The 25,116-nt window shown below is 37.0% G+C and overlaps 4 protein-coding genes across 8 annotated transcripts in view; 2 read left to right on the top strand and 2 right to left on the bottom strand.

Moving 5' to 3' along the window:
• Positions 1-65: 65 nt before the first annotated feature.
• Positions 66-5,731, bottom strand: LOC131937134 (uncharacterized). Its single transcript, XM_059294325.1, has 5 exons — positions 5,591-5,731; positions 4,391-4,594; positions 4,110-4,234; positions 2,952-3,215; positions 66-2,634 (listed from the first exon to the last, which is right to left on the bottom strand). The coding sequence occupies exons 1-5, from the start codon at positions 5,729-5,731 to the stop codon at positions 792-794; spliced, it is 2,577 nt and encodes an 858-aa protein (XP_059150308.1). The 3' UTR covers positions 66-791.
• Positions 5,732-8,385: 2,654 nt separating this feature from the next.
• Positions 8,386-16,511, top strand: LOC131937153 (serine hydroxymethyltransferase, mitochondrial). Its single transcript, XM_059294353.1, has 12 exons — positions 8,386-8,532; positions 10,181-10,321; positions 10,577-10,656; positions 10,812-11,012; positions 11,216-11,297; positions 11,683-11,805; positions 11,994-12,133; positions 12,279-12,444; positions 12,568-12,667; positions 15,402-15,557; positions 15,652-15,759; positions 15,901-16,511. The coding sequence occupies exons 1-12, from the start codon at positions 8,488-8,490 to the stop codon at positions 16,026-16,028; spliced, it is 1,470 nt and encodes a 489-aa protein (XP_059150336.1). The 5' UTR covers positions 8,386-8,487; the 3' UTR covers positions 16,029-16,511.
• Positions 16,512-17,889: 1,378 nt separating this feature from the next.
• Positions 17,890-19,717, bottom strand: LOC131937156 (large ribosomal subunit protein uL14). The gene is made up of 4 exons (XM_059294357.1): positions 19,599-19,717; positions 19,173-19,385; positions 18,161-18,274; positions 17,890-18,020 (listed from the first exon to the last, which is right to left on the bottom strand). Exons 1-4 carry the CDS (start codon positions 19,609-19,611, stop codon positions 17,938-17,940), a joined length of 423 nt encoding a protein of 140 aa, XP_059150340.1. The 5' UTR covers positions 19,612-19,717; the 3' UTR covers positions 17,890-17,937.
• A 5,008-nt stretch (positions 19,718-24,725) lies between these two features.
• Positions 24,726-25,116, top strand: part of LOC131937075 (LIM and SH3 domain protein 1) — a 36,643-nt gene continuing 36,252 nt past the window's right edge. For 3 of the 5 annotated variants that reach the window (XM_059294269.1, XM_059294268.1, XM_059294267.1), the window contains exon 1: positions 24,726-24,947. In XM_059294269.1, the coding sequence (XP_059150252.1) occupies positions 24,879-24,947 (69 nt within the window). In that variant the 5' untranslated portion in view covers positions 24,726-24,878. The remainder of the gene's footprint in view (positions 24,948-25,116) is intronic. The other 2 variants (XM_059294271.1, XM_059294270.1) reach the window with 1 other exon arrangement.

Below are 25,116 nucleotides of genomic sequence, written 5' to 3'. Positions count from 1 at the left end.
ATACTTGAGACAAAAAAATTTTATAAAAAAAAAACATGAATTAAAATACATTTATACAGCTGTTATTTTTTTTTAAAATTAAATATACTAGACTGTTGCAAATTGAAACTAATTAACACTTATTAAATATTTAAACAAAAATACATCACAGAAAATAGCTTATTGAAAAGTAACCCTAGCGTAAAATATGAAACCATTTGAGGCTAAAAACATTCAAGATCTCTTTGTGTCTTGAAGAGAATCGAATTCTGAGCATTTTTAGACTAACCAATGGAAGAGAGAAATTACAAAATACTGCTGAAATACAAGCTTAGCTCCAAGTACAACTTAAATAAAAAATCATCAAAATAATGTATAAACCAACAAAATTGCTTTTCATTTAGAAAAACTACAATCAGTAATAACAAAACTATTACCTTTGTTCTTCTTCAGCAAATATAAGAAAAACATTTCCCTGAGTAGAGTTTTTTATATTTTTAAAAATGACATTGCTTAAATGTATCATTTGAGTATGATAAAAATTAAAACAGTCCAGCAAGAATTCACAATAGATCTGCTTCTAATACCACTCAAGAATGAAGCTAATACTTGTGAGCTTCTGACTATTCCAGCAGGGTATGTTATTACAATCTTTACAAGTACACTTTTATCTTGGAGTGAAATGTCCAAATTTTTAAAACATTCAATCTGATATTAGAAGAATTTTGGTGTATTTTCCCGCAAGAGATTTTCTTTCAAACTTTTTGCTGAGCAGTTGATGGAGACTGCTTGGAAGTTAGTCTGTTTTTTAATTAATGACAGCATGTTTGTCTGTCTCTTGATACATGACAGCATATTTGTCTTTCTGCTGGTACATGACAGCACATTTGTCTGTCTCTTGATGTATGACATGTCTGTCTGTCTCTTAATAGATGACAGCATGTCTGTCTGTCTCTTGATAAATGACATGTCGGTCTGTCTCTTGATTCATGACAGCATGTCTGTCCATCTGATAATGAGACGCAGTCTGTGACCAAATCTAATGAGTGGGGTGAACAGACAGGTTTCTCTCTGCCCTTCTGAGTTTTTGTAACTCTTGGTCTGGGCTGTCCATGCGTAGATTTATAAACATTTTTCCTTGTAAGTGAAACTTTATCACAGGATTTGGTTCTGGACTTACCCCACCTGACCACCGGTCCTGTCACTAAGGTTTGAGAACCTCTGCTCTCACTAGCCTGTCGCTTCTGGTCAAGAAATTTTTTCAACACGCTTTCTTCCGTCTTGTTGAAATCTTTTAAAAATGTCGCCAGCTGACGGTCATCTTGAGCCAGGTCGGCTGCGAGCAGGAAGCTGCGAACAGCTGGGACAAACACTTTAGGGTCGGAGGTCAGCTTGGATTCAAGGTCTGAGAGAAAAGAGAGGAGCTTCACTTTGAGTTTCTCTGCCTCGTCAGCCAGCAGGATGCTGTGGACAACTTCAGACGCCATGTTCTGTGTTTCAGCCTCTACTTTAGTTCTCTTGTCCATCCAGCGTTTTGTCGCGTGCCTCACATTCAGCTCTTTGGGCGTCTTTCTTTTCTTACGTGTGGTATTTTTTTCAGTGTTGCAGTTATTTTTAGGAGAAATCATTTCATTTCTACCCACATCCTGAGAATTTAATTGAGGTGTCAATTTATTACTACCCACAAGAGAATTTAATTGAGATGTCAATTTATTACTAGCCACATCATGAGAACTAATCTGTGGCTGTAGAACTGTGTTGGGCCTTACTGCCTGCACATTTGACCATGAGTGTTGAGGGTTTTCCAACAAGTCAAACTCATCAGAAGCTTGAGCCACAGGGTGAGCTGACTGCTGCTCTATGCCCTGTGTGGTGTACTGAGTCTCTCCATTTTGGCAGGGTAAGATGGACACGACCACAAAACCAGGGTGAGAATCTGGCTGATTGCTGCCGTGAAAGCTTAAATTAGACTGGCTGGAAAGGTGTGGTGCCAGTAAGGCTTGGTTGGGCATGTTGAAGTTCTCCCACGTCTGTGGTGAGCTGAAGGGAACCATGCCAGTGTGAGCATCACCAAAGGACAAATTGTGCGTCATCACATGCTGACTCCTCATGTCAGTGTACACTGAATTGTGTGAGGCAATGCTGGGGTAATTCAGGGCTGTCTCTGCCAGTGTCTCTACATGGCTGTTTTGCTGCAGCATAGCTGGCTCTAGATTTTCTGCTGAACATTCAGAGGTTTGGGGTTGACATACAGGAAAGGTCTGCAACCCAAAGTTTTCTGAATGTGAAGTCTGGGGATTACATACAGGGAGGGTCGGCAGCTCAAGACCTTCTGGTTGTGAGGTGTGGGAACCACACACGGAGCGAGCCTGTGACTCTAGACTTTCTGGTGCGGCCCCTGCTGAGCTGACTGACTGTGAAAGTGTACCATTACAGGCAATGTCAAGCTGGTCTTTCCCTTCATGAATTGTTTTATTTACTGCTTTAACATTCACTTCAACGTTGTCATCTTCTCCACTCTCATTGTCCTCATCTTCAACTGTTCCTTCAGGTATATCCTGAAAGGCAATCCAATCTGGATTAGGATTATGCCTGGAAGACCTTTTCGTACTTGTTTTGGCTGACACACCTTTGCCATGAATCTGATAGTACAACCTGAAGAAATATTGGTAAGAGATTTTTAGTTAAATCACAAGGTTAGAGTCTTTGTATAAATTGTTACATTAGCTATACTATGTGTATTAAAAAGATATATTAATCTTATGTGCCATACAATCTCTACCAAGAAGATCCATGCAATTATAATCAGGACCAAACACTTGCCCAACAGATATGACATGGATTTGTACAATGGCCTTTTAAGAAAATCTGGCATGTACAGTCAGCATGTGTTCCAATAAATTGTAATAAAATTTTGGCTCTATTAATTAGGACATGTAAAAGTAATGTTCAGACAGGCAAAGTCCTCTCACCTGTAGGCTTTTGGCACATTGGGAACGAAGTAGCCATCACAGAGCACTTGTCTGTATTTCTCTGGGCCCAGGCTCTTGAGTAACTCATGCTTGTGTTTGTCCAGAGCATCCTTGGGTTTCATCCCCTGGCGGAACATCTCCAGAAACCTTTCTTTAATGCCCTCATTTAGCTTGCGTTTCTTTAAGACATCAGCTGTGTCTAGCGGGTGGTCATGCGTGTAAAAGAGTCGCACCACAGTTTTATACGTTGGCATGTGGTGGTCACTAAATCAATCAATAACAGATAAAGAATCAATCAAACAAACGATTTTAGTATAATCATTGTAATATTTTTTTAAGTCTTCATGAGTTTCAATATTATAAGAAAACATGTTTTGAAAAATACTTAGGAACCTAAGTGAATTAACCTAAATGTTATTTAACCATTAATGTCCCGTAACGCCCGCTGCCGCCCGACACCGTTAATGTCCCGTAACGCCCGCTGCCGCCCGCTTACAATAAGCATAGAAAAATTAAATTTGTTTCATTAAAATTTGGCCTACAAATCCTAATTTTTAACTAAACAGGAAGTCGGATGGTTTCAGCATCCTTTTCCGGTCTTGTAATTTCAATGGCGCTTTTGAAAGATAAAAAATAATAGTTTCTTTCTATCTCGAAATTTTCGACTCATCTGTCGTATTTTTAGTAGATTTAATATTAAAAATAAAAAAAATTAATGCCTCTAAACGTATCTAGGCATGTATTTTATGAATTATATATGTTAAACATAACCAAATTGATATTTAACTGTTAAATTCGATGCATAGTTGTTAAGACAAAAATAAATAAAGTTGACTACCGAAAATGACCTGTTTTGAATTTTCTCAGACATTTTTTATTTTTATACTGTACTTTTACCGAATATAATATATTCTATTTAATACTGTTGGAAAGCCAGGTTTATTCCCAACATTAAGCAGTACTTTTTATCTTAATTTTCAATTTCATTTAGACAAAAACAAATATTTTGTGAAACTATTCACTTGATCATACAGAGTTATGCTCCTTACATTGGGCCGTCATGGGTGGAGTTTTGGTAGAATGAATGGGACATTAATGGTTAAGAAGTAAAATGTTAGCTTTAACACCCAATAATGCAACTTTATCCAAGCAACTTACATAGTTTTCTTGAAATATTTTTTAATGTTGATAAACAAAATACTGTGACAATCACGGAACTTTGACTTCCTTGGGATTGACTTCTTACTTTTCCTACGATCAAAAAACTGGCATCTGTACTGTGCCTGTTAAAAAGACAAAATAAAATTTGAAAAATAAAATCTATATACACAGGATACTAAATACATGTAATGACGTGGTATTAAAATGTAGAATTGACAATCAAAAAGCTTAACTGCTATAGAAAAACATGATAAACTGGCAATCACAGACAACATTACCTTAAATACACTAACTCTTTCAACTTTTGGAAAGGTTTTATCTTTGACATGAGTGGTCAGAGACTTTTCTTCAAACAAGCGTTTCCACTCTAAGGCCTCCTCCTTTGTAGACAGAGTCATGCGCAGTGTTGCAAGAAATTTATCCTCTCTGTCAAGCTGCAGGTATTCACACAACTTGTACTCATACTCTTCAGGAAGTATTCTCTAAAATAAGGATTTATAATACAACCGTAATTTATAAGAATATTCTATGTTGTAAATTTTATTAAACAAAATAAGTAAAATTATGGGTAATGATCTTTAAAGCTGGGTAATAATAATGAGTATGATGTACATTACAGGCCTACTGATATCTAAACCCCTCAACTGTGTCTACATTTTTTTCCCACAAACAATAAAATATCAGCTGGCGATCACAGGAACAATATTCAGAGTTGGCTTATTTCTAATTTTCTTGGCATGGATCAACATAAAATTAAAAAAAAAATACATAAAAAACTCTGAGACATTCGTGACTGATGTACTTGTTTTGATGAAAACATTTGTTCTGACAAATTTCAAGAGAAGAAAAACCAAAGGCATAGAGCTAAAAAAATGTCCTGCAAATTGTTTAGGCCTAATTAATAGGCCTAATTATACTAACTAATTAATAGTAGGCACTAATAATTGTGTCTCACTAGTACTTTACTGTAATTCTACATCTAAATCTAGATCTTACTTACTAGCATTTTCTTTTTGCATTTTAATGCCTCGCCATTCAGGCTGCTCAGGGTCTCACAAAATTAATTCCCGTGTCCGTAAAATTAATTCCTGTGTCCGTATCTTTGTCATTTGGTCAGACATTTGTGAAATTAGTCTGTCTTATGTGTCTAGTCTAGCTACTACTAGCTAGTTACTAGCTAGTTGCTTAGCTACTCACTCAGTGACTACTCACTGCTAGTCACAGTACAAACACAAGTACTAGTAGGCCTACTTTTATTATTTAGTATATTTAAAGTATATTAACTATTATTAACTTTAGACTTAGGCCTACTTATTACTTAATAGTTTATAAGTTAATAGTAGGCCTACTTACTGTACTTACTTATTTACTATTATTTACTTTACTAATTCACTTATTCAATTAAAAACTACTTAAAAATAAACATTTCATATTCTGATTATTCATCTTGTGACTTGTAGATCTACTCTTGTACTTACTAATAATCGTGGGATATTTTTAATATCATATTTTCCACAGTTGCAAATGCATGAAGCTTTAGAAAATGGAAAGGTTGTTAGTGTTTTTCTTGATGCACTCAGTGAGTTTTCCGATACCAGATCAAGGCCTGCTTCGTCCATTTCAACAAAATAATAAATTTTATTATAATAAAATTATTGTTTATTAGTTGATGTGGTTCGGAGAAAACCGAAAACAAAAGTATTTAAAAAGTTAACCCGCACACAATACTAAATTATTACATATACAATTGTACATGCCTAAATGCCTATAATAATCATCCTCTTAATGCGTCATGGTTTTTGCTAAAAGTCATAAAGAAAAATCTAACAGCATAGTTCTTGATCTCGATGTGAATGTTGTTTGTCAAAGAGGTCGTCCATAAATGACGTCACACTCGTAGGGAGAGGGGGGGGTCCGTAATTTTGTGACGGTATGTGATGAGGGGGATGGGGAGGGGGGGTTCAGATTGTTTGACGTCACTTGTTTGCATTATAAAAAAGCAATGTTAGAAAACGAGTTTTAACTGTTATTTCGCGTTTTAGAAAACGGTTTTAATCAATTGTAATAGGAATTGATCAAAATACTCTATGTTGACAGAGTTCTGACAATTTTGAGGGGGGGGGGGGTTGTAGGCTGAGGTGTGACGTAATTTTAGGGGGAGGTAAAAAGCGTTTTAAAAAGCGTGACGTCATTTATGGATGACCCCAAAATACACAAATTAAATTTTAAAATAGGCTAGTGCCGCTTAGTTTTTGAGACCTCATGCGTAAGGTGTGGGTAATTATAAAACTGACGTCTCAACTTTTTGAAGGTTAACCTCTCCCACTTCTCATTGCTTGTCAAACCAGAGTTTCTTACAATCACCTCTTCGTGGAGTAGAAAGCATCTCTTCGTGGGGTAGAAAGTCTACCCCCCCCCCCCCCCCCCCCGAACGAAATGAAATTTATATAGAAAATACATACTTTTAACAGTGTCCGCCCCCCCCCCCCCTCCGAAGAAAGTCTACCGCCCCCCGCCCCCCGAAAATTTCAAGTGCCCCCCACCCCACCCCCACGGAGAAAAATGTCTGGAAGAAACACTGGCCCCCTATAAGCCGATATCAATTACTGCCCCCTTACAATCGTTCACTTACGCTTGTATACCCGTACTCGACCTTGGGATTATAATATTATAAACACACCGGGGTAAACTACACACCAGGGTGAACTCAACGCACACACGCACTCTCCTCTAAGTTATAGACTATTCTAACCTGATCTAATCTTACATCCAAATGACCCGTAACATACGTCGGTAAACGGAAAAAAAGTCACAGGAAAAAAAAACACAGAAAAAAAGTCACAGTTTTTGCTAGGAAAAAAAGTCACAGAAAAAAAGTCACAGTGGAAAAATTTTATCGGAAAAAAAGTCACAGAAATAAAGTCACAGAAAAAAAGTCACAAAAATATTTTTAGAAATATTTGTATTTATTTGTTTAGAATTGTAAAATTTTGTATGTTTATTGTTGTGGGTTGTATTTTTTGATAGCATAAATTATTTATAGACGTTAAAAGCAATATGGTTTATAACAATTGTAAGTATAAAAAAATATTCTAATATAATTTACACAACAATCTCAACATTTGTTACGTATTTAGTTAAAAACGCGGTAGAAAATTTAATTATAAAAGAAATTTAGGCAAATTTTGCCGTAGGCTATTCTCTGGTCGGCCTCTCCTCAGTAGGCATTGTCCGAACATATTTTGTGTTGTTGTCGTCATGCGTCAATGACAGCCTTTCAACCTTGTCGGCTTTCTGTTTTGATCCTAAGTTTTGTTATGTAATGAGCGTGAAAAATGTGGGCAGTAAAGGTGGTTGACCTAAACATAACTATTGTTGCCATGAGTTGAGGGCAGCAAGTCAGATGAACTTACCATTTCACGGTAATTTAATGTTGGTATTAAAAAAAAAACAGGATTAAAACCGTGGACTTTGGAGCATTCTATTAAACGCTACTAATCTTAGGTTTAACATAATTACAATCTACATACTTCATACTAAATATTTTTAGATGAATTATAAAAATTACTATGCGTATACAGCCTACACACATTACATTTAATTAATCCTAAGTTAATTTGCACTCTCTAAATATTTAATATACATAAAAGTATTAACAAGTATCATGCAAATATATATTTGTGACTTTTTTTCCTGTGACTTTTTTTCCTGTGACTTTTTTTCCTGTGACTTTTTTTCCTGTGACTTTTTTTCCTGTGACTTTTTTTCTGTTTTTTTTTTTTTCCTGTGTTTTTTTTTTCCTGTGACTTTTTTTCCTACAATCACATACATCATCACCAGTGTTTCTTCCAGGCTTTTTTTCTCTGGGTAGCGCTTGAAACTTTCGGGAGGGGGGGGGGGGGGCGTAGTAAAATTTCCGGGGGAGTGACACTGTTAAAAGTATATATTTTCCATATAAATTCCATTTCGAACGGGGCGGTAGACTTTCTTCGGAGGTGGGGACTATGAAGACAAAAAACGATGTGACAGATTGTGACTAATATATTGTTGGGGGGGGGGGGGCGTAAATTTGAAGGTTAGCTCAGGTATAACAGTATAAACGGCTCGGGATTATTTTGCATTATACAGGTTGTAGAGTCTATAATAACTCTATATCTAAAAGTAGCGTTTAAACGCATATTAGGTAGTTGTTTGTAAGCCTTTTGTTTGCTATCTTAAATCGACAAATGTTTGGGTGATTAAAAATTTCCCTTGACCTATATTTTTGTGCTACGTAGCTGTTTTGACCTACAACCTTTGACTCAGTCTTGACACCACAGCTGACAATTCTTACATCTCCAGCAACTTTGATTTCATGTAGAGATCTAATTTCAGAATGCGTTATATAAATAGAATAACTTGCTCAGTTTTGCATTACAAGGTAATTTATAGTCTAGCACAAACATTTTTAATATTTAAAATTTAAAAATAATAATTAATAATGGCTGCAGTGGAGTCTGTGAAAAAAGTGAGACACACAGCAGCCACAGCAGTGAGTTGACTTCGACTAGAAATACGAGAATTTTTTAGGCCTATTGAATATATTATATAATATTATTATAGATAGATCTAGATAAATCTACATCTATCTAGTCTAGATCTAGTAAGGCCTATCTAGATTTATATAATTTTATATTATTATATAATTTAATAAAATTTAGGCCATAGTAATTTATTAATGTAATATATTTAGTAATATTTAATAAAAAATAAACCGGAGTGATCTCCCCTAAACGTTCCCGAATATTCTTATATATATAACACTACGGGGGATGGGAACTTGGGATATAAAGATGATTATTAATCCATTTTTAATAACATAAACTTTTTACAATAGAATAGAATCTCGTAGGAAAAAAGAATTGCGCACCAAGTGAACGCCAAACAATATGTGTATAATAGTGCAGAATACTAAGGGTGTTGGGAAATTGCGGGACGCGAAAAGTGAAATGGCGAGGCGTTAAACTGCGAGAAGAAAATGCGAGACATACTTGCAGAATCACGGGTATACAGCGAGATATAATACTTATGTATGAAATTTCATCAACCTAGCTGTAACGGTACTCAAGTTATCGTGTTCACATACATACACACACACACAGACATACGGACAAAATTGCAAAATTATGTTTTTCTGACTCAGGGAGGTGTAAAACGTTGAGGTTCGTAGAAATCTTGAATTTTTTTTTTTTTGCATGATTACAATACTTCCTCTATAGGGCCTACTTCGTATACGAGAAAGTAAAAAGGCTAATAATATACGGTCTGAATAGTGTAATTGAGGAGACTAGTCTTGTAATAATAATAAATTTAAAATATGTCACTATCATTCATAGCCAACTAAACTCTAGTTACTACTACTGACCACTAGTTACAAAATTCAAAGTGTAGGGCCTTAGGAGTAGGGCCTCTGAAGTCTAACAATTGGTAAATTATTCAAATGAAGTTTGAATATGCCAACAAGATCTTTGAACTCACTTGTTTTGATCCTTGCTAATGAGTGATAGCGATTGTTCACTAGCAGTGCTAAGTGATGTCTTTATGATATCCAACTCTACTATAACATATATATATATATATATAGCCTAGACAAGACTATTAAATTAATTGAAGCCTTTAAAAATGGCTTTAAAAAACCTAATAATAACAACAGAGTGATAGTCCATTGTGGTTGATCTACTTCACTGATCTGCAGTATTAAGAATGGGGACAATAATGAATGAAGTTGTAAAACAAGTAGTTCCCTTTTCAAACATGACAGTCCAGCAAGTGAAGTAGAGTTTACCTGCTTCTCTGAACTCTGCGAATGAAAGTTGCCCAGCAACTTTTACTTTCCCTAATGTTAGGTATGTACACAACTTGAACCTGGATTCAAACTCAAGACTTTCGGATTAGCAAGAAGTTGTGTGGCCTATTTAATTTCCCTGGCATGTTGTGATATGGAAGCATTACATTGTTCTGTTTATAGTAATTAAAATATTCTTTTCTCTTGACCAAGTTAACTTAAGCATACATTCATTATTTACCAGCAACTACCTCAAAGATGCCTTAGTTCAAGAACTAAATGGACAGGTCAAGAATCTATTCAACAGGATGACCCTGAAGTCTATGACATCATCAAACAAGAAAAGTACCGGCAGTCTAATGGCATAGAGCTAATAGCCTCAGAGGTATTATCAAGTAGCCCAATAGAACTATCTAATGTTTATTTCTGTGATTGATTCATTAGAGCTTTTAGTCCATAGTAGCATATGTTGTTGAGTTAATTATTTTTTGCTTACAAAGGGATCATAGGGTCAGCATTATGCCCTGCGAACTTTGTTTGCATTAATAAAAGTATTAGTATTTTTAACTAACATTCCTATTTTGTAAATTAGAAAAATTTTAAAAAGTTACTGACTGATCAAAAAAACTTTTCTGTACAGAATTTTGCCAGCCGATCAGTACTTGAGGCCCTTGGTTCCTGTTTAAACAATAAGTACTCAGAGGGATACCCTGGCGCAAGGTATGGATTTAAATTTCAGCTCACATATTGTATTGGCTCCTTTATCTAGCTAGCTTTTAAGGTGTTATTATATAAATGCCAACCTGCTTCAATAGTATTATTCATCTAAATGGTTAGCGGTTAGTTATCAATAACATACACCATCTTTTCCTCAGGTATTATGGTGGAAATGAAAACATTGACAAAATTGAAAGATTGTGCCAGAAAAGAGCGCTTGAAGCATTTAGACTGGACCCTGAGAGTTGGGGGGTCAATGTCCAGCCCTACTCTGGTAGCCCTGCGAATTTCGCAGCATTTACTGCTCTCCTAAATCCACATGACCGATTGATGGGACTAGACCTGCCAGATGGTGGACAGTAAGTCTTTAATGTCTGATGGACAGTCAGTCTTTAACAGTTGACTTGCTCTAACAGTGTGATTAGACCTAAAGGATTAGATTTGTTTAGTCAAAAAAAGTTTTTTGTACTAAAAGTAACAGAAATTGATACTTATACGCCACTTTGTGACCCAAGCCTTCTTTTATTTTATAATATTTTAACAAGTGTGACATGTTTTTCAGTTTGACTCATGGTTTTATGACTGATACCAAGCGAGTTTCTGCGACTTCCATATACTTTGAATCAATGCCTTACAGACTGAATGTAAGTTAGTGATTATTGTCAGCCTTTGAAGACATATATGAGGGATTACAGTTTTAGCTTTTTAAAACCTGTGTACCCATATTTTATAGACCATAAACTGATAATTTTTATCATTTTTTTTTATTAATAAAAATAATTTAATGTTATATTTTTAAATACTGTATTATTATTTTTAGGGATTAAAGTAATTTTAATTTATACCTGTTTATCACTGATTAACTAATTTAGTCACAGAAAAAGGTTAACTCTACTTCACTTCTCCCATAGACCATCTGGTTTGGAAAGGGAACTTTACTGTACTAATTAAACGGCCTTATGAAAGATTACTACTTCAACAAATGAGCACTACAAAAATAATCATTGTTTTTTTAATTTTACCTGAAAGCCTAAGACTGGATATATTGACTATGATAAATTGAGAGAGACAGCCAGATTGTTTCGTCCGAGGCTTATAATTGCAGGAACCACAGCATACTCACGACTACTTGATTACAAAGCATTTAGAGAAGTATGTTGTTTATACAAATTTTCTTAGGAGATACTTAGCATTTTGTTGCCTTAAATCTAAAACCAAAATTTAAAAAATTATTACATTAAAAAAGCTTCAAGTGCATTTTATTCACAAGCAAATACTTTGCCATACTAAATACATTTGAGTTTTATAATTTTTAAGTTGGACCATAATTTGTGTCGCAGGTTTGTAATGAGGTCAAGGCCCACCTGCTAGCTGACATGTCTCACATCTCAGGACTTGTTGCCGCAAATGTCATACCATCACCATTTGACTTTGCTGATGTAGTCACATCTACAACTCATAAAACTCTCAGGGGCCCAAGGTTGTTTACTTGATAGAGAACATTTTTCTTTTAGTCTAAAATCTCTTATGTTTGATTGAACAGATAATTATATGAATGTATTGTGTATAAATTAAACCTATATTGCAGGTTAATGTTATTAATCATAAGGTTTCTAAATATTTAGGTCAGGCATGATATTTTATCGCAAGGGAGTTAAATCAGTAGACCAAAAAAGTGGGAAAGAAACACTGTATGACTATGATAAAACCATAAACAACGCCGTATTCCCTGCACTACAAGGGGGGCCACATGAGCACCAAATTGCAGGAATAGCTGTCGCTCTTAAACAGGTGAAATGTGTTATCTCACACAAATGTGAAATGAAATTAAACATTAAATTAGCATTGGTTACTTTAATAATTAGCCGTTATGTTGAAGTGCAAAAGAAAACTAATTACTCTAATGACTTTCAGGCCATGCAGCCTGAGTTTAAGCTGTACCAAGAACAGGTTCTGAAAAATGCTAAAGCTATGTGTGAGCCTCTTATCAAGAAAGGATACACTATAGTCTCTGGTTAGTGCGTTGTGAGTTATACTATAGTCTCTGGTTAGTGTGTTGTGCTGTTGTGAGTTACACTATAGTCTCTGGTTAGTGTGTTGTGCTGTTGTGAGTTACACTATAGTCTCTGGTTAGTGTGTTGTGCTGTTGTGAGTTACACTATAGTCTCTGGTTAGTGCGTTGTGAGTTATACTATAGTCTCTGGTTAGTGTGTTGTGCTGTTGTGAGTTACACTATAGTCTCTGGTTAGTGTGTTGTGCTGTTGTGAGTTACACTATAGTCTCTGGTTAGTGTGTTGTGCTGTTGTGAGTTACACTATAGTCTCTGGTTAGTGCGTTGTGAGTTATACTATAGTCTCTGGTTAGTGTGTTGTGCTGTTGTGCTGTTGTGAGTTACACTATAGTCTCTGGTTAGTGTGTTGTGCTGTTGTGAGTTACACTATAGTCTCTGGTTAGTGTGTTGTGCTGTTGTGAGTTACACTATAGTCTCTGGTTAGTGTGTTGTGCTGTTGTGAGTTACACTATAGTCTCTGGTTAGTGTGTTGTGCTGTTGTGAGTTACACTATAGTCTCTGGTTAGTGCGTTGTGAGTTATACTATAGTCTCTGGTTAGTGTGTTGTGCTGTTGTGAGTTACACTATAGTCTCTGGTTAGTGTGTTGTGCTGTTGTGAGTTACACTATAGTCTCTGGTTAGTGTGTTGTGCTGTTGTGAGTTACACTATAGTCTCTGGTTAGTGTGTTGTGCTGTTGTGAGTTACACTATAGTCTCTGGTTAGGGCGTTGTGCTGTTGTGAGTTACACTATAGTCTCTGGTTAGTGCGTTGTGCTGTTGTGAGTTACACTATAGTCTCTGGTTAGTGCGTTGTGAGTTATACTATAGTCTCTGGTTAGTGTGTTGTGCTGTTGTGAGTTACACTATAGTCTCTGGTTAGTGTGTTGTGCTGTTGTGAGTTACACTATAGTCTCTGGTTAGTGTGTTGTGCTGTTGTGAGTTACACTATAGTCTCTGGTTAGTGTGTTGTGCTGTTGTGAGTTACACTATAGTCTCTGGTTAGGGCGTTGTGCTGTTGTGAGTTACACTATAGTCTCTGGTTAGTGCGTTGTGCTGTTGTGAGTTACACTATAGTCTCTGGTTAGTGCGTTGTGCTGTTGTGAGTTACACTATAGTCTCTGGTTAGTGCGTTGTGAGTTATACTATAGTCTCTGGTTAGTGTGTTGTGCTGTTGTGAGTTACACTATAGTCTCTGGTTAGTGTGTTGTGCTGTTGTGAGTTACACTATAGTCTCTGGTTAGTGTGTTGTGCTGTTGTGAGTTACACTATAGTCTCTGGTTAGTGCGTTGTGCTGTTGTGAGTTACACTATAGTCTCTGGTTAGTGCGTTGTGCTGTTGTGAGTTACACTATAGTCTCTGGTTAGTGCGTTGTGCTGTTGTGAGTTACACTATAGTCTCTGGTTAGTGCGTTGTGCTGTTGTGAGTTACACTATAGTCTCTGGTTAGTGCGTTGTGCTGTTGTGAGTTACCCTATTGTCTCTGGTTAGTGCGTTGTGCTGTTGTGAGTTACACTATAGTCTCTGGTTAGTGCGTTGTGCTGTTGTGAGTTACACTATAGTCTCTGGTTAGTGCGTTGTGCTGTTGTGAGTTACACTATAGTCTCTGGTTAGTGCGTTGTGCTGTTGTGAGTTACACTATAGTCTCTGGTTAGTGCGTTGTGCTGTTGTGAGTTACACTATAGTCTCTGGTTAGTGCGTTGTGCTGTTGTGAGTTACACTATAGTCTCTGGTTAGTGCGTTGTGCTGTTGTGAGTTACACTATAGTCTCTGGTTAGTGCGTTGTGCTGTTGTGAGTTACACTATAGTCTCTGGTTAGTGCGTTGTGCTGTTGTGAGTTACACTATAGTCTCTGGTTAGTGCGTTGTGCTGTTGTGAGTTACACTATAGTCTCTGGTTAGTGCGTTGTGCTGTTGTGAGTTACACTATAGTCTCTGGTTAGTGCATTGTGCTGTTGTGAGTTACACTATAGTCTCTGGTTAGTGCGTTGTGCTGTTGTGAGTTACACTATAGTCTCTGGTTAGTGCGTTGTGCTGTTGTGAGTTACACTATAGTCTCTGGTTAGTGCGTTGTGCTGTTGTGAGTTACACTATAGTCTCTGGTTAGTGCGTTGTGCTGTTGTGAGTTGCAGGCAACGGACTGTCAATGATGCCAATAATCATAAAGACTTAACTCCAAATTTGTAAAGTCTAATGGAACAACATGATATGATAAACAAATGTATTAATTTGTTCCAAAGTTTTTATTTAGATCCTAGCCACTAACCCCATTACTTAACTGCCAGTTGCCACTGATAATATTGTGTACATGTACTTACATGTCACTCTAAAGATTGAAACCTGGCCTGTGTTGAACGATCAATTGACTGACCTTAGTAGTCACAGGCAAACTCATGTCACCCAACAGCACACTACCCAAGGCATCTTCCCCCACCCCGGCAAAATTCTAATATTAATATTAAAAATATATACTTAAAAAACCAGCACCCCCTCAACCACTAAATTCTGTTTTTACGCCAAAAACAATTACGGTCAAAGGGGAACAACCAAGTTAATTTTTTTGCTAAATAATCTAAGCTTAGTTATCCCTCATAAGATTGCATAAAAAAAAATTTAAATATAAGGTTATCACAGAAAACCCTGACAGGACTATTCTCAATAATCTTTTTGCAACTTTCAAACAATTGTTCATACCTTTTGTAGGAGGCACTGACAACCATTTGGTACTGGTAGACCTCAGACCAAAAGGTACAGATGGTGCTAGGGTGGAGCGTGTGTTAGAACTGTGTTACATCACTGTCAACAAGAACACCTGTGCAGGTGACAAGAGTGCAATGACACCTGGAGGACTTAGGCTTGGTCTGTATTCTAACATTTTTCTTACAATTTAAGGTGCTAATTTATACCTTTTAACAAGTATTTTGTTGTGACATTTTATTATTGATACTCAAAGGAGCCCCAGCTTTAACTAGCAGAGGATTAAAAGAAAAAGATTTTGAAAAAGTTATAGATCTTCTTGACAAGGGTGTTCAAATTTCTGTTCAAGCCCAAGCCAAAACAAGTAAGTCAGCACACAAATTTATTTGTTTAATGTTAAATGGGCACATGTTTGGTGTGTAATTGTTGCCATTATTTTTCATTATTTTTCCTGCTACTTTAATACTCCTCCTAGCTTATGAATTGTGGGCAATTTTTATTTCAGAGACTCTAAAAGATTTCAAGGCATTTGTCAATGAGGATGAGGCTATACAGAAAGAGATCAAAGCCTTGAAAGAAGAAGTCATCTCATTTGTCAAAGATTTTCCAATTCCTGGATTCGCTGACAGATAAACTGTTTAAAACTATACTATACTCATTTTGCTCCACATATTTTGAGTGCTATTTACTCATTCCTAAACTTTTATGTCAGAATCTTACAACCAGTTGTCTACATTTGTCTCCACACTCAAGTCTGTTTATCAGTGTACAAGAACTGATGTCAATACCTTTAACTATAATATATGTTAAGCAGATTGGCTTAAGTGTGGTAGTGGGTATGTTTATAATTACAATCAGTAACTTTCACTTGTGTTTTGTATGAAATCATAGTCTGGGGAGTTGCATGAGGCAACTGCTAAGAGGGGTGTATCAACCCAGTATTAATTAGAATTGTGCAATATACTGGCTGCAGGTACATTTGTTAAATATGTTAATGTAAAAAATGTAACAAGGTAATTGTTGAGATAAAACATATTGAATGCTTCTATAAAGTTTAGAATTGTAAAGGGTTTTTTTTTATACTGAGGTGCAGTGAAATAAAAGTTACCACTGAGCTCTTTCTGCATCAATATTTCAAACAAGTGTTCTGTTGTAGTTTAAACTTTCCTTCACAAACAAGCTTCTGAAGAAATCCATTTTCAAGAAAGGTGTTAAAATTAGTGGGAGTATCTATATATAATTCTCTTATGTGGGGACCATGCATGCAAGACACAACCAAGACGTAAGCTCAACAAACGATATCGCTACCACCCCCACCAGTCTGGTGAGCTGTTAACAATCATTGTGACGGCTATTATTAGGGGCAGATAGTTTAGTTTTTAAACTATTTGAAATAACAAAATTAACATGTTCTGCTTGCTCTTTTCATTGTCTGTAAAATTTCACAGACTGCTGCTTTCGCGTGGGTTAACTTAAAGCAAACATTTTCACTCACAGCATTGGTTCGAATTCACAAATTATGAATTACTGAAAAATAGGAATTAAATGGCGGCGTATGCTACGTCGCAGGTCAGCTCATGTAGTAGTACTAATAGTAAAAACTATTCTATTTTTATAAGACCTACACTTTTTTTGCAAAAGTTCATAGTGAGTCATTTAGTAGATGTTTCTTTATAATTTATGGTACTTGAGTTGTACTAAGTGTTATAAAGCATTGTGTCGTGCAAAATTTAAAATCAAGATATTTACAAATCAAGTTATTTCTTGAATTCAACTTCAACCTTTGGTTTTTTAAAAGCCCTTAACTGCTTCATTTAGATGAAATACAACAAATATACAGATCTAATTGTTTTTGAATAGTGTTATTTCCGGTGAAAGGTAGTAGTACTAGTACTTTACCCTTATTGTCAGTTGAGCCAGAAACATGCAAGCAAAATCACAAACACTACCACCTTTCCACATAGGCCTCCAAGACATCTTGCGACAAAATGTTTCTTTGAAAATTAAGGTTTCTTTTATAATGTACTTATGTTCTGCATTAATTTAAAATTATACACTTTGCTCATTTGGTGCAATTCTTTTCTTCAAGATTCGTTTCTATTTTAAAAATTTCTATACCCCGAAGAGAGATAAAATCCTAATTAGAGAACATTCCACAACACCCCTGCTGAATTTAAGTCATAAAAAAACCCTGTAATTTAAAATGTGGACCATAACAAATGACACTTGAGGGAGAGTTGCCCCCACAGGTGTGTCATATGAACCATTTGACCCAGCATTTACTATGATTATAAAAATCCAGTATTTTAAGTTTCATTATTTCTTATCAAACTTGTAGATTTGATAAAGCTCTCCTGGAAAAATATTTGCAAATGCTGATACACTGCACAAATGCCTGACACAAAAACTGACCATCTCTGGGTTATGTCACATTCAATATCCACATAAAGCTAAAACAATCACAATAAAACATTAAAAAATACAAAAACTTAAATACAATTTTCTTTTTATTGTGTAGCTGTGTGTTCTTGTAATCAACAAATTAGGCTATGGAGCTTGCGTTAGATGCAATACGGGGCCACAGGTCAGCACACTCCTTTGCAACTGGACCTGTGATGGCAGATCCTGGAAGCAAACAAAACAAAAAAATATAATACCATTTGTGATAAAATTAAAAGCAATCCATTAACAAAGTAGTGACTTAACTGTCTAAAATGTTACAGAACACCACTTGGGGAAATAAAATATCCTAACAAAAGCAATACCTTTCATTTCTCCTTTAGGATTTACAATAACACCAGCATTATCTTCAAAATAAATGAAAACACCATCCTTTCTCCTGAAAGGCTTTCTCTGACGAATAACTACAGCTGGCATTACTGTAGAAAGATAAAATTGAATGTATTAGAAGCAGACTTAGGAAAAGGAATGCTTCATGTAAAGTTCTTAGGACCCAGCGATCCATTGGACAGACTGAGATGAAGTTCATGTCCAAGCAATACATTTGCTTTACAAGCTACCACTCTTAACAATAACTGTTTAGAAAGCAAACCAGTTACAAATTACTGCAAAAATATCTTTTAAAAGTAAAGCAGGCTTATAGAAGTATTGCTTGCTACTGTGGAGGTGGGGCTGGTTGCTAACAACAATACAGCGTACAGACCGGATGCATGACTTTTCATCTTAGTTCCTTGCAGAGACCTTAAAATAACTTTTTTAAATGGTTACCACTGTGTCATTAAAATTAATAGAACTTTTCCAATATCAGCCAGGAGAGTACAAAGATGAAAGAGGTTGTAGAACTATTAAGGTTACCAGTTTATGAAAAAATAAATCAAACATTGCAGGCACTTTTTTTTAAAGACAACTTCAGAATGACAACCAAATTTATTTGGCAGGAAAAAGATATGCATGCGCAATGGAGAAACTACCACTTGCCTTCGCTGCGAAGTTTTCGATGGTACTGCGCATGGGTGTTTACAACCGCAGAACCCTAGCCCTAACCCCAACCCTAGCCAGTAAATTTTATATTTAGTAAGAAAATCTATTAACAAGATTACATCAGGTAGATCTGGTACTGTCAGACCTCTACATATTCTAGTCTAGATCTAGATTCTAGGCCTGTAGCCCACATACAGGAAAAAAAAAGAAAGTTAAGGATTGAGGAGGACCGCTAATTCCAGAGACAAGACATTTCAAGTAACGGGTTTACTGGGTACGTATACAATGAAACCTGAACATAGTCCAAAACTACAGGGTAGGTTGTTTATAAGTTACCTTTCTTCCTTAACTCTGGTTTGCCTTTCTTGACTGTTGCAACAAACATGTCACCAGAACCTGCTGCTGGAAGTCTGTTGAGGCGACCTTTAATTCCACTGACAGCAATGACATATAGATTTTTGGCTCCTGTATTATCCGCACAATTGATAACAGCACCCACTGGGAGACCCAGTGCAATGCGGAATTTGCCACCAGCCGTTCCACCCCTTCCTATGTAAGATAAGTAGAATCATCATGAAAATCACTGAACTGAATAAACTCTTTTTTGTATATTATAAACTATATTTAGGTTAACACTAGTAATTGTTAACATTTGTTCGTTTAATAGTTAATATGATATTATATTTTTTACATTTCAAATATATTTTCTAAGTGTAGATTTCATTCGATTTTATTAAAGCACTGTGACCAAAACAAACCTACCTCTCTTGGACATTTTGGATAAAAAGGAAGTACAATTTGCGCATGTACAGGAAGAGGAAACAATCAACTCAAAAGTTGGCTGGCCTCTTTACGGAAATAATCTAAACTATTAAAAAATTAACGATTTTAAATTAAAACATTGAAAGGATCTTTTTTTAATAATGTAGCACTAGAAGTGTAGAATAACCGTTTTTGTATGATATAGTTTATGGCCAGAATTTCTGCGTCAAAATTTGGCTGTTTTTTAATCTTCTACTTAACCTAGTGGTCATTCATAAGCAAGTCCACATACATTGGAAAGGAGGTGAGGGTATGGAATTGGTGTAGATGTGTGACGAGAGCGAGTCGGGGTCAGAAAGTGTGACGACACACTTTTACTGCTTGAAAAGTAATGACATTTGATGTTAACTGTTTTTTTTTCATGTTTTAGCCTAAATAATAAAATCTGCAATTACGATTTGGGGGGGGGGGGGGTCAACTGAAGTGTGTTGTCCTTTTAAGGGTAGGTTTCTGGCTTTTTGAGACGATGTGTAGCGATGGGGAGGGGGTGGTGGGGGAGGCCCTCCCCTCCCCCTCCGAAGATTCTCTACTGCCACTTAACAAAATAGAATTTATATAAAACATAGTTTTACCACTGTGCCCTCCCAAAACATATCGTCGTCGTCGTCCCCCCCCCCCCTCCCCCCCCCCCCCCCCCCCCCCCCGAGAGAAAAAGTCTGGAAGAAACTCTGGGACTATGTATCTAGCGAAAACATTTATAGTATTGTTTGTATATAAGAACTGTTGAACTTTAAAAACCATTAAATATGACGTCCACGTGGAAGGGGACGGGAGTGCGGAAAAAAAATAATCGACCTTTGTGAACGTGTAGAGACTGGAGGGGGAGGGAGGCAGTGGCGTAGGCAGGGGGGTTAGGGGGGGTCATAACCCCCCATAGACCCCTCGGTATATATATAAAGTCTGAGGGGGGGGTGCAAATCGAAAGTTTGAGGGGGGGGGGTGCAAATCGAAAGTTTGAGGGGGGATGCAAATCGAAAGTTTGAGGGGGGGGGGGGGGTGCAAATCAGAAGTCTGAAGTTTGTCCCCGGGTAAAAATTGGAAACCTCCCCCCCCCCCTTGAGACGACCCTGGCTACGCCACTGGAGGGAGGTTGGGTTCATACAATGATACGACTTGTATCTGGAGGGAGGTTGGGTTCATACAATGATACGACTTGTATCTTGCATGCAAAAAGTAACATTCAGACAGCAGTGCCTTGGACATGTGAATATATTGATCAATTTTTATTGCAATTTACAAAAAAAAAATTATCTTTTAACAACGTGAAATACTCATAAAATTCAGTTTCTAACTTTATTGAAAAAGTGTTTCGTCATACTTTCAGCAAGGTTGCGTTCACACATTTCAAGTCGTGACAAAAGTCCGAGCCTCCCCCGTAGTAGTGAGACACTTAATGCTATATTTATTATTAGTCTACCGCTTTGAAAAGCGAGAGGTAAAATGTAAGAGATTACAACCTTACGACTTATTAATGTTATGATTGTTATTATAGTACATCCAGGGCGCAGGATTGGGTCGCTACGCCATTTGTGGGTGTATAGTTAACAGTACCGAAAAGTGAAGTCCCCCAATACGACAAATCTTTATGAGATCAGTGTTAACCTACTAAGCTGCTTGGGTCTAATATGATATGCTGGCCCCACAAGGAAAAGATGGAGTCCCAAAAAACATATGACCTATGAAAATTTATAAAGACAAGAAATATTTTGGAGAGAGTTTGAAAGAAATGGGCAAAAAATAGCAAAGGGCAGAAAAGCGTGGAAGGATGTTGGATAAATGTAAACTACCTATGTTCCACTGATACGAATATATCGCTGTAGTAGACGGGGATACATTATTAAAATTGAGTTACAATAGCTGACCACACACTCCCATACATACAGGGGTGGACTTGGCCGCCATGACACGGGGGGGGGGGATCCCAGTTGACCGCCGGGGCGTTGGAACAGGAATTGTGACGTGACGTGCCTAATAGTGCTTTGAATTGTGAGGAGAAAAATTGTTCGGGGGGGGGGGGGGGGTGCAGCTTTTCCATTTCCATTCCTTCGAGTCTGGTTGTGAAAAATTCACGTTTTAAATCAGGTGGACCTCTTATAGTTTATCCCGGGCCGCTTACAGTTTATCCCGGGCCGCTTGGGTACAGGAGTCCACTTCTGCATACACAGGTTTGGAAACCTCTTCTTCAATCTATCAGGAAAATGTGAGTGAATCTTCAATAGCAGTAGAAAACCCGATCTAAAGAGTTTCAGGTTAGAACCCACTATGATTAAATGTCTTTAACTTTCTAAACAATTGTGTAGTTCAACAGCATTGTCAAGGAATCAAACTCTGATTTGAAGTTGTTTTACTGTATGACTAGGAGGCAGAGAGTAACTGGTAGTGTAAGATGAAATAAGAGACAAAAGATAGTTTATAACACAACTACACCGGCGCTGGTGTGGAACCTATTGGTAAAAAGAAGAGGGGGAGACACACAAAAAGTCAAGTAAGAAATACTTCGAAAGAGCAACATCGTAGGTCAGTGGCGTAGGCAGGGAGGGGGTTCATAACCCCCCCCCCCCCATAGACCCCTCGGTATATATATAAAGTATGAGGGGGTGTAAATTGTAAATCGAAAGTTTGAGGGGGTGGGGGGGGGTGCAAATCAAAAGTTTGAGTGGGGGGGGGGGTGCACATCGAAAGTTTGTCCCCGGGTAAAAATTTTAACACCCCCCCCCCATGAGACGATCCTGGCTTGATTGAATAATCAAGGCTTGAACTAAAATTAAGTTGATTGACGCATTGTTGCCTAGGCCTTTTGTTCCTTAGGTAGCCGAAAGGAATAAAAAGGAGAAAATCAGCAGTTTGGAAGGTGATTCCTAGAAAGTTGCATAGTAATTTGGTTCATTTTTCGATCGTGTCTTTAGAACAATCTCGAAAATAGTACATTACAGTTTTAGACTTTTAGTACCAAAATAAGTATTGGTTAATTTTAAATATAGAAAGCCTGGTTATTTATTTCTCAAGTTCTTAAAATTTCGATAAAAAAAAAGAGTATCGCTTTCCATTTCACCCGCTTCGACCGAATGTTATTTTACTGGTTAGATATCGTGATATTTATTTCTCTTTAATAAAGGATCCAGACAATATCTAATGCAATCATGTAAAAATATCTGTTCTCTCTACGCGTTAATCCGATTGGTTTCTTTTCTGCATGTCAAAATATCTAACTACTCACCAATCAGTTTATACTGGCGAAAAAGCGCCCCCCCCCCCCCCACACTGTTTTGGAAAAAGCTTGAGATCGTATGTAACCGGTCACTGACTCTTAAGGGTGTTCGTTTAACTGTCACACAATCAAAGTAAAAAACAGTTAATTCAGCGTATAAAGCCTTGCATCCGTTTATTTTCTTCACTTTGGTTGTGTATAGTTCTTATTGAGCTTTTTTTCTATCCCTCTTGGCGCCCCCTACTAATGGTTGGCGCCCGGAGTGGCTTCCCCTATTTACGCCACAAATGTCAAGATTACAGAAGCAGTGGACTATACATTCATAATATGCAGAGTTTCTTCCAGGCATCTCATCGGGGTGGGGGGGGGGGCGGCCCCCCGAAGAAAGTCTACCGCCCCCCCCCCCCCCCCCGAACGAAATGGAATTTATATAGAAAATATATACTTTTACCAGAGTCCTTCCCCCCCCCCCCCGAAAATATCAAGTGCCCCCCCCCCCCCCCCCCGGAGAAAAAAGTCTGGAAGAAACACTGTTTATATGTCCCATCGGCTGCCTAGTTCGAAAGGGTTACTTTTATTTACATAATATAAAAAATAATAGTTTCTTACAACTTCGCAAAAAAAATAATTTTAAAAATGAATTATGTAGGCCTACATTTTTTGCCTCCGGTGCTTGCCGTATTGCTTCGTAAAACCCTCTGTTTTCGTGAAAGATGATTTTATATTTTGTACCAATAATCACTGAGTTAGGAAAAATAGTTCTGATGTAGTTATTTGGTAATTCACTACCGAGATATCCAGATAATTCTCAGTATCGTTATATGCGACACTTATCCCGTGTCTGATTCTCTTATCATTATACATGTTCGCAGCACATCATGATCAGTGTTTCTTCCAGACTTTTTTCACCGGGGGTGCACTTGAAATTTTCGGGGGGGGGGGGGGGACATGTCAACAATTTCCGGGGGGGGGGGGGCGGTGGACTTTCTTCGGAGATGCCTGGAAGAAACTCTGAACATAATCCTTTGCTTCTTTGGTGTAAACTAAACATCCACCCACCAAACAAATGTATATATTAAAAGAAATACGATTTTGTGATACGAGGTTCACTGATATTTTCAGACATCAGTGAATGTTACTCCACGCGTTTCTTGAAGAATATTACGGTATAATATACTAAAAACCAGTGAATTTTTATTAGTTAAAATGTGTTATCGCTCTAATCACATAATTGAATAGAATCTAGGCTAATGTAAACTAATAAAAATACTTAATTAGACACATGCACACAAACCAACTTTTAACCACTTTCTAGCCAACATAAAAAATGATAAGCCAGAATTTTTTTAAAGGGAGACAATAACAATCATGTTTTAAAATCTAGCCTAAGTTTTTATTCGGTTAGTCTCCTTCATTAATTTAAAACTCATATTTTTCCCAACAGTAGGTCTACATCTATATTTTCCGGAGGAATACACATTTAACGCCCGTTACACTGACTAGATCTAGATATCTAGTATGTAGTAAAGTTTAAAGTAGTATAACTGGGCCAGTGTGTTTTAGTTTTAGTTTTCTTTCAAATTTCTACAGTGACAGAGGACATAGATCTAGTTTTGTTCGCAATATTAGACATGTTTTACGTGGTTCATTTAAACATGAAAAAAAAAGTTTAGTAAACAAAGTTGGTGTTTTGATAATGAATAAGGACGTCTTCTGCGCATTATTTCCTATTAGTTGTGTGTTTTCGATGTTCTTGATTCTGTTTTACAAATTTAAATTTGGGACGCACTGTGTACATAAAATACATCCGGTTCGGGGAGATATTTTTAACATTTTGCACACGACACGAGAGTTTTACAAGTGGTAAGCGCTGTGACTGCCGCTTCAAACCATTTCCGTGCCCAAAAATCGGCATTTGTTGATTTCAAAACTGCTGCTATTATTAGTGTGTGTTTCCTTGGATTATTTGAAGTGTTTGAAGCCTAGCAGTGACGATTTAGGATTTAATCAAGATGAACAAAAAGTGTGCGAAGTGCTTAAAGACTGTCTATCCGACAGAGGAGTTAAAATGTCTCGACAAGGTAAGAACAATCGTCACAAATGGAAAACAGTACCGTGGATTGGCTTTGGAAACAGCCCTCGATGCTAGTCTCGGTTATTGTCGTACTCAAGCATCTAGATTCTAGATCTAGATCTAGATCTAGATCTAGTCAGTAGGCTTGACATAAACCAGTTACCTGCTGAGAGGCA

The sequence above is a fragment of the Physella acuta genome, unplaced genomic scaffold, assembly GCF_028476545.2.
Source record: "Physella acuta isolate Inbredline_101_S28 unplaced genomic scaffold, ASM2847654v3 ptg000200l, whole genome shotgun sequence".
Classification (NCBI taxonomy): Eukaryota; Metazoa; Mollusca; class Gastropoda; family Physidae; genus Physella; species Physella acuta.
This window is presented reverse-complemented; position numbering and strand designations above follow the sequence as displayed.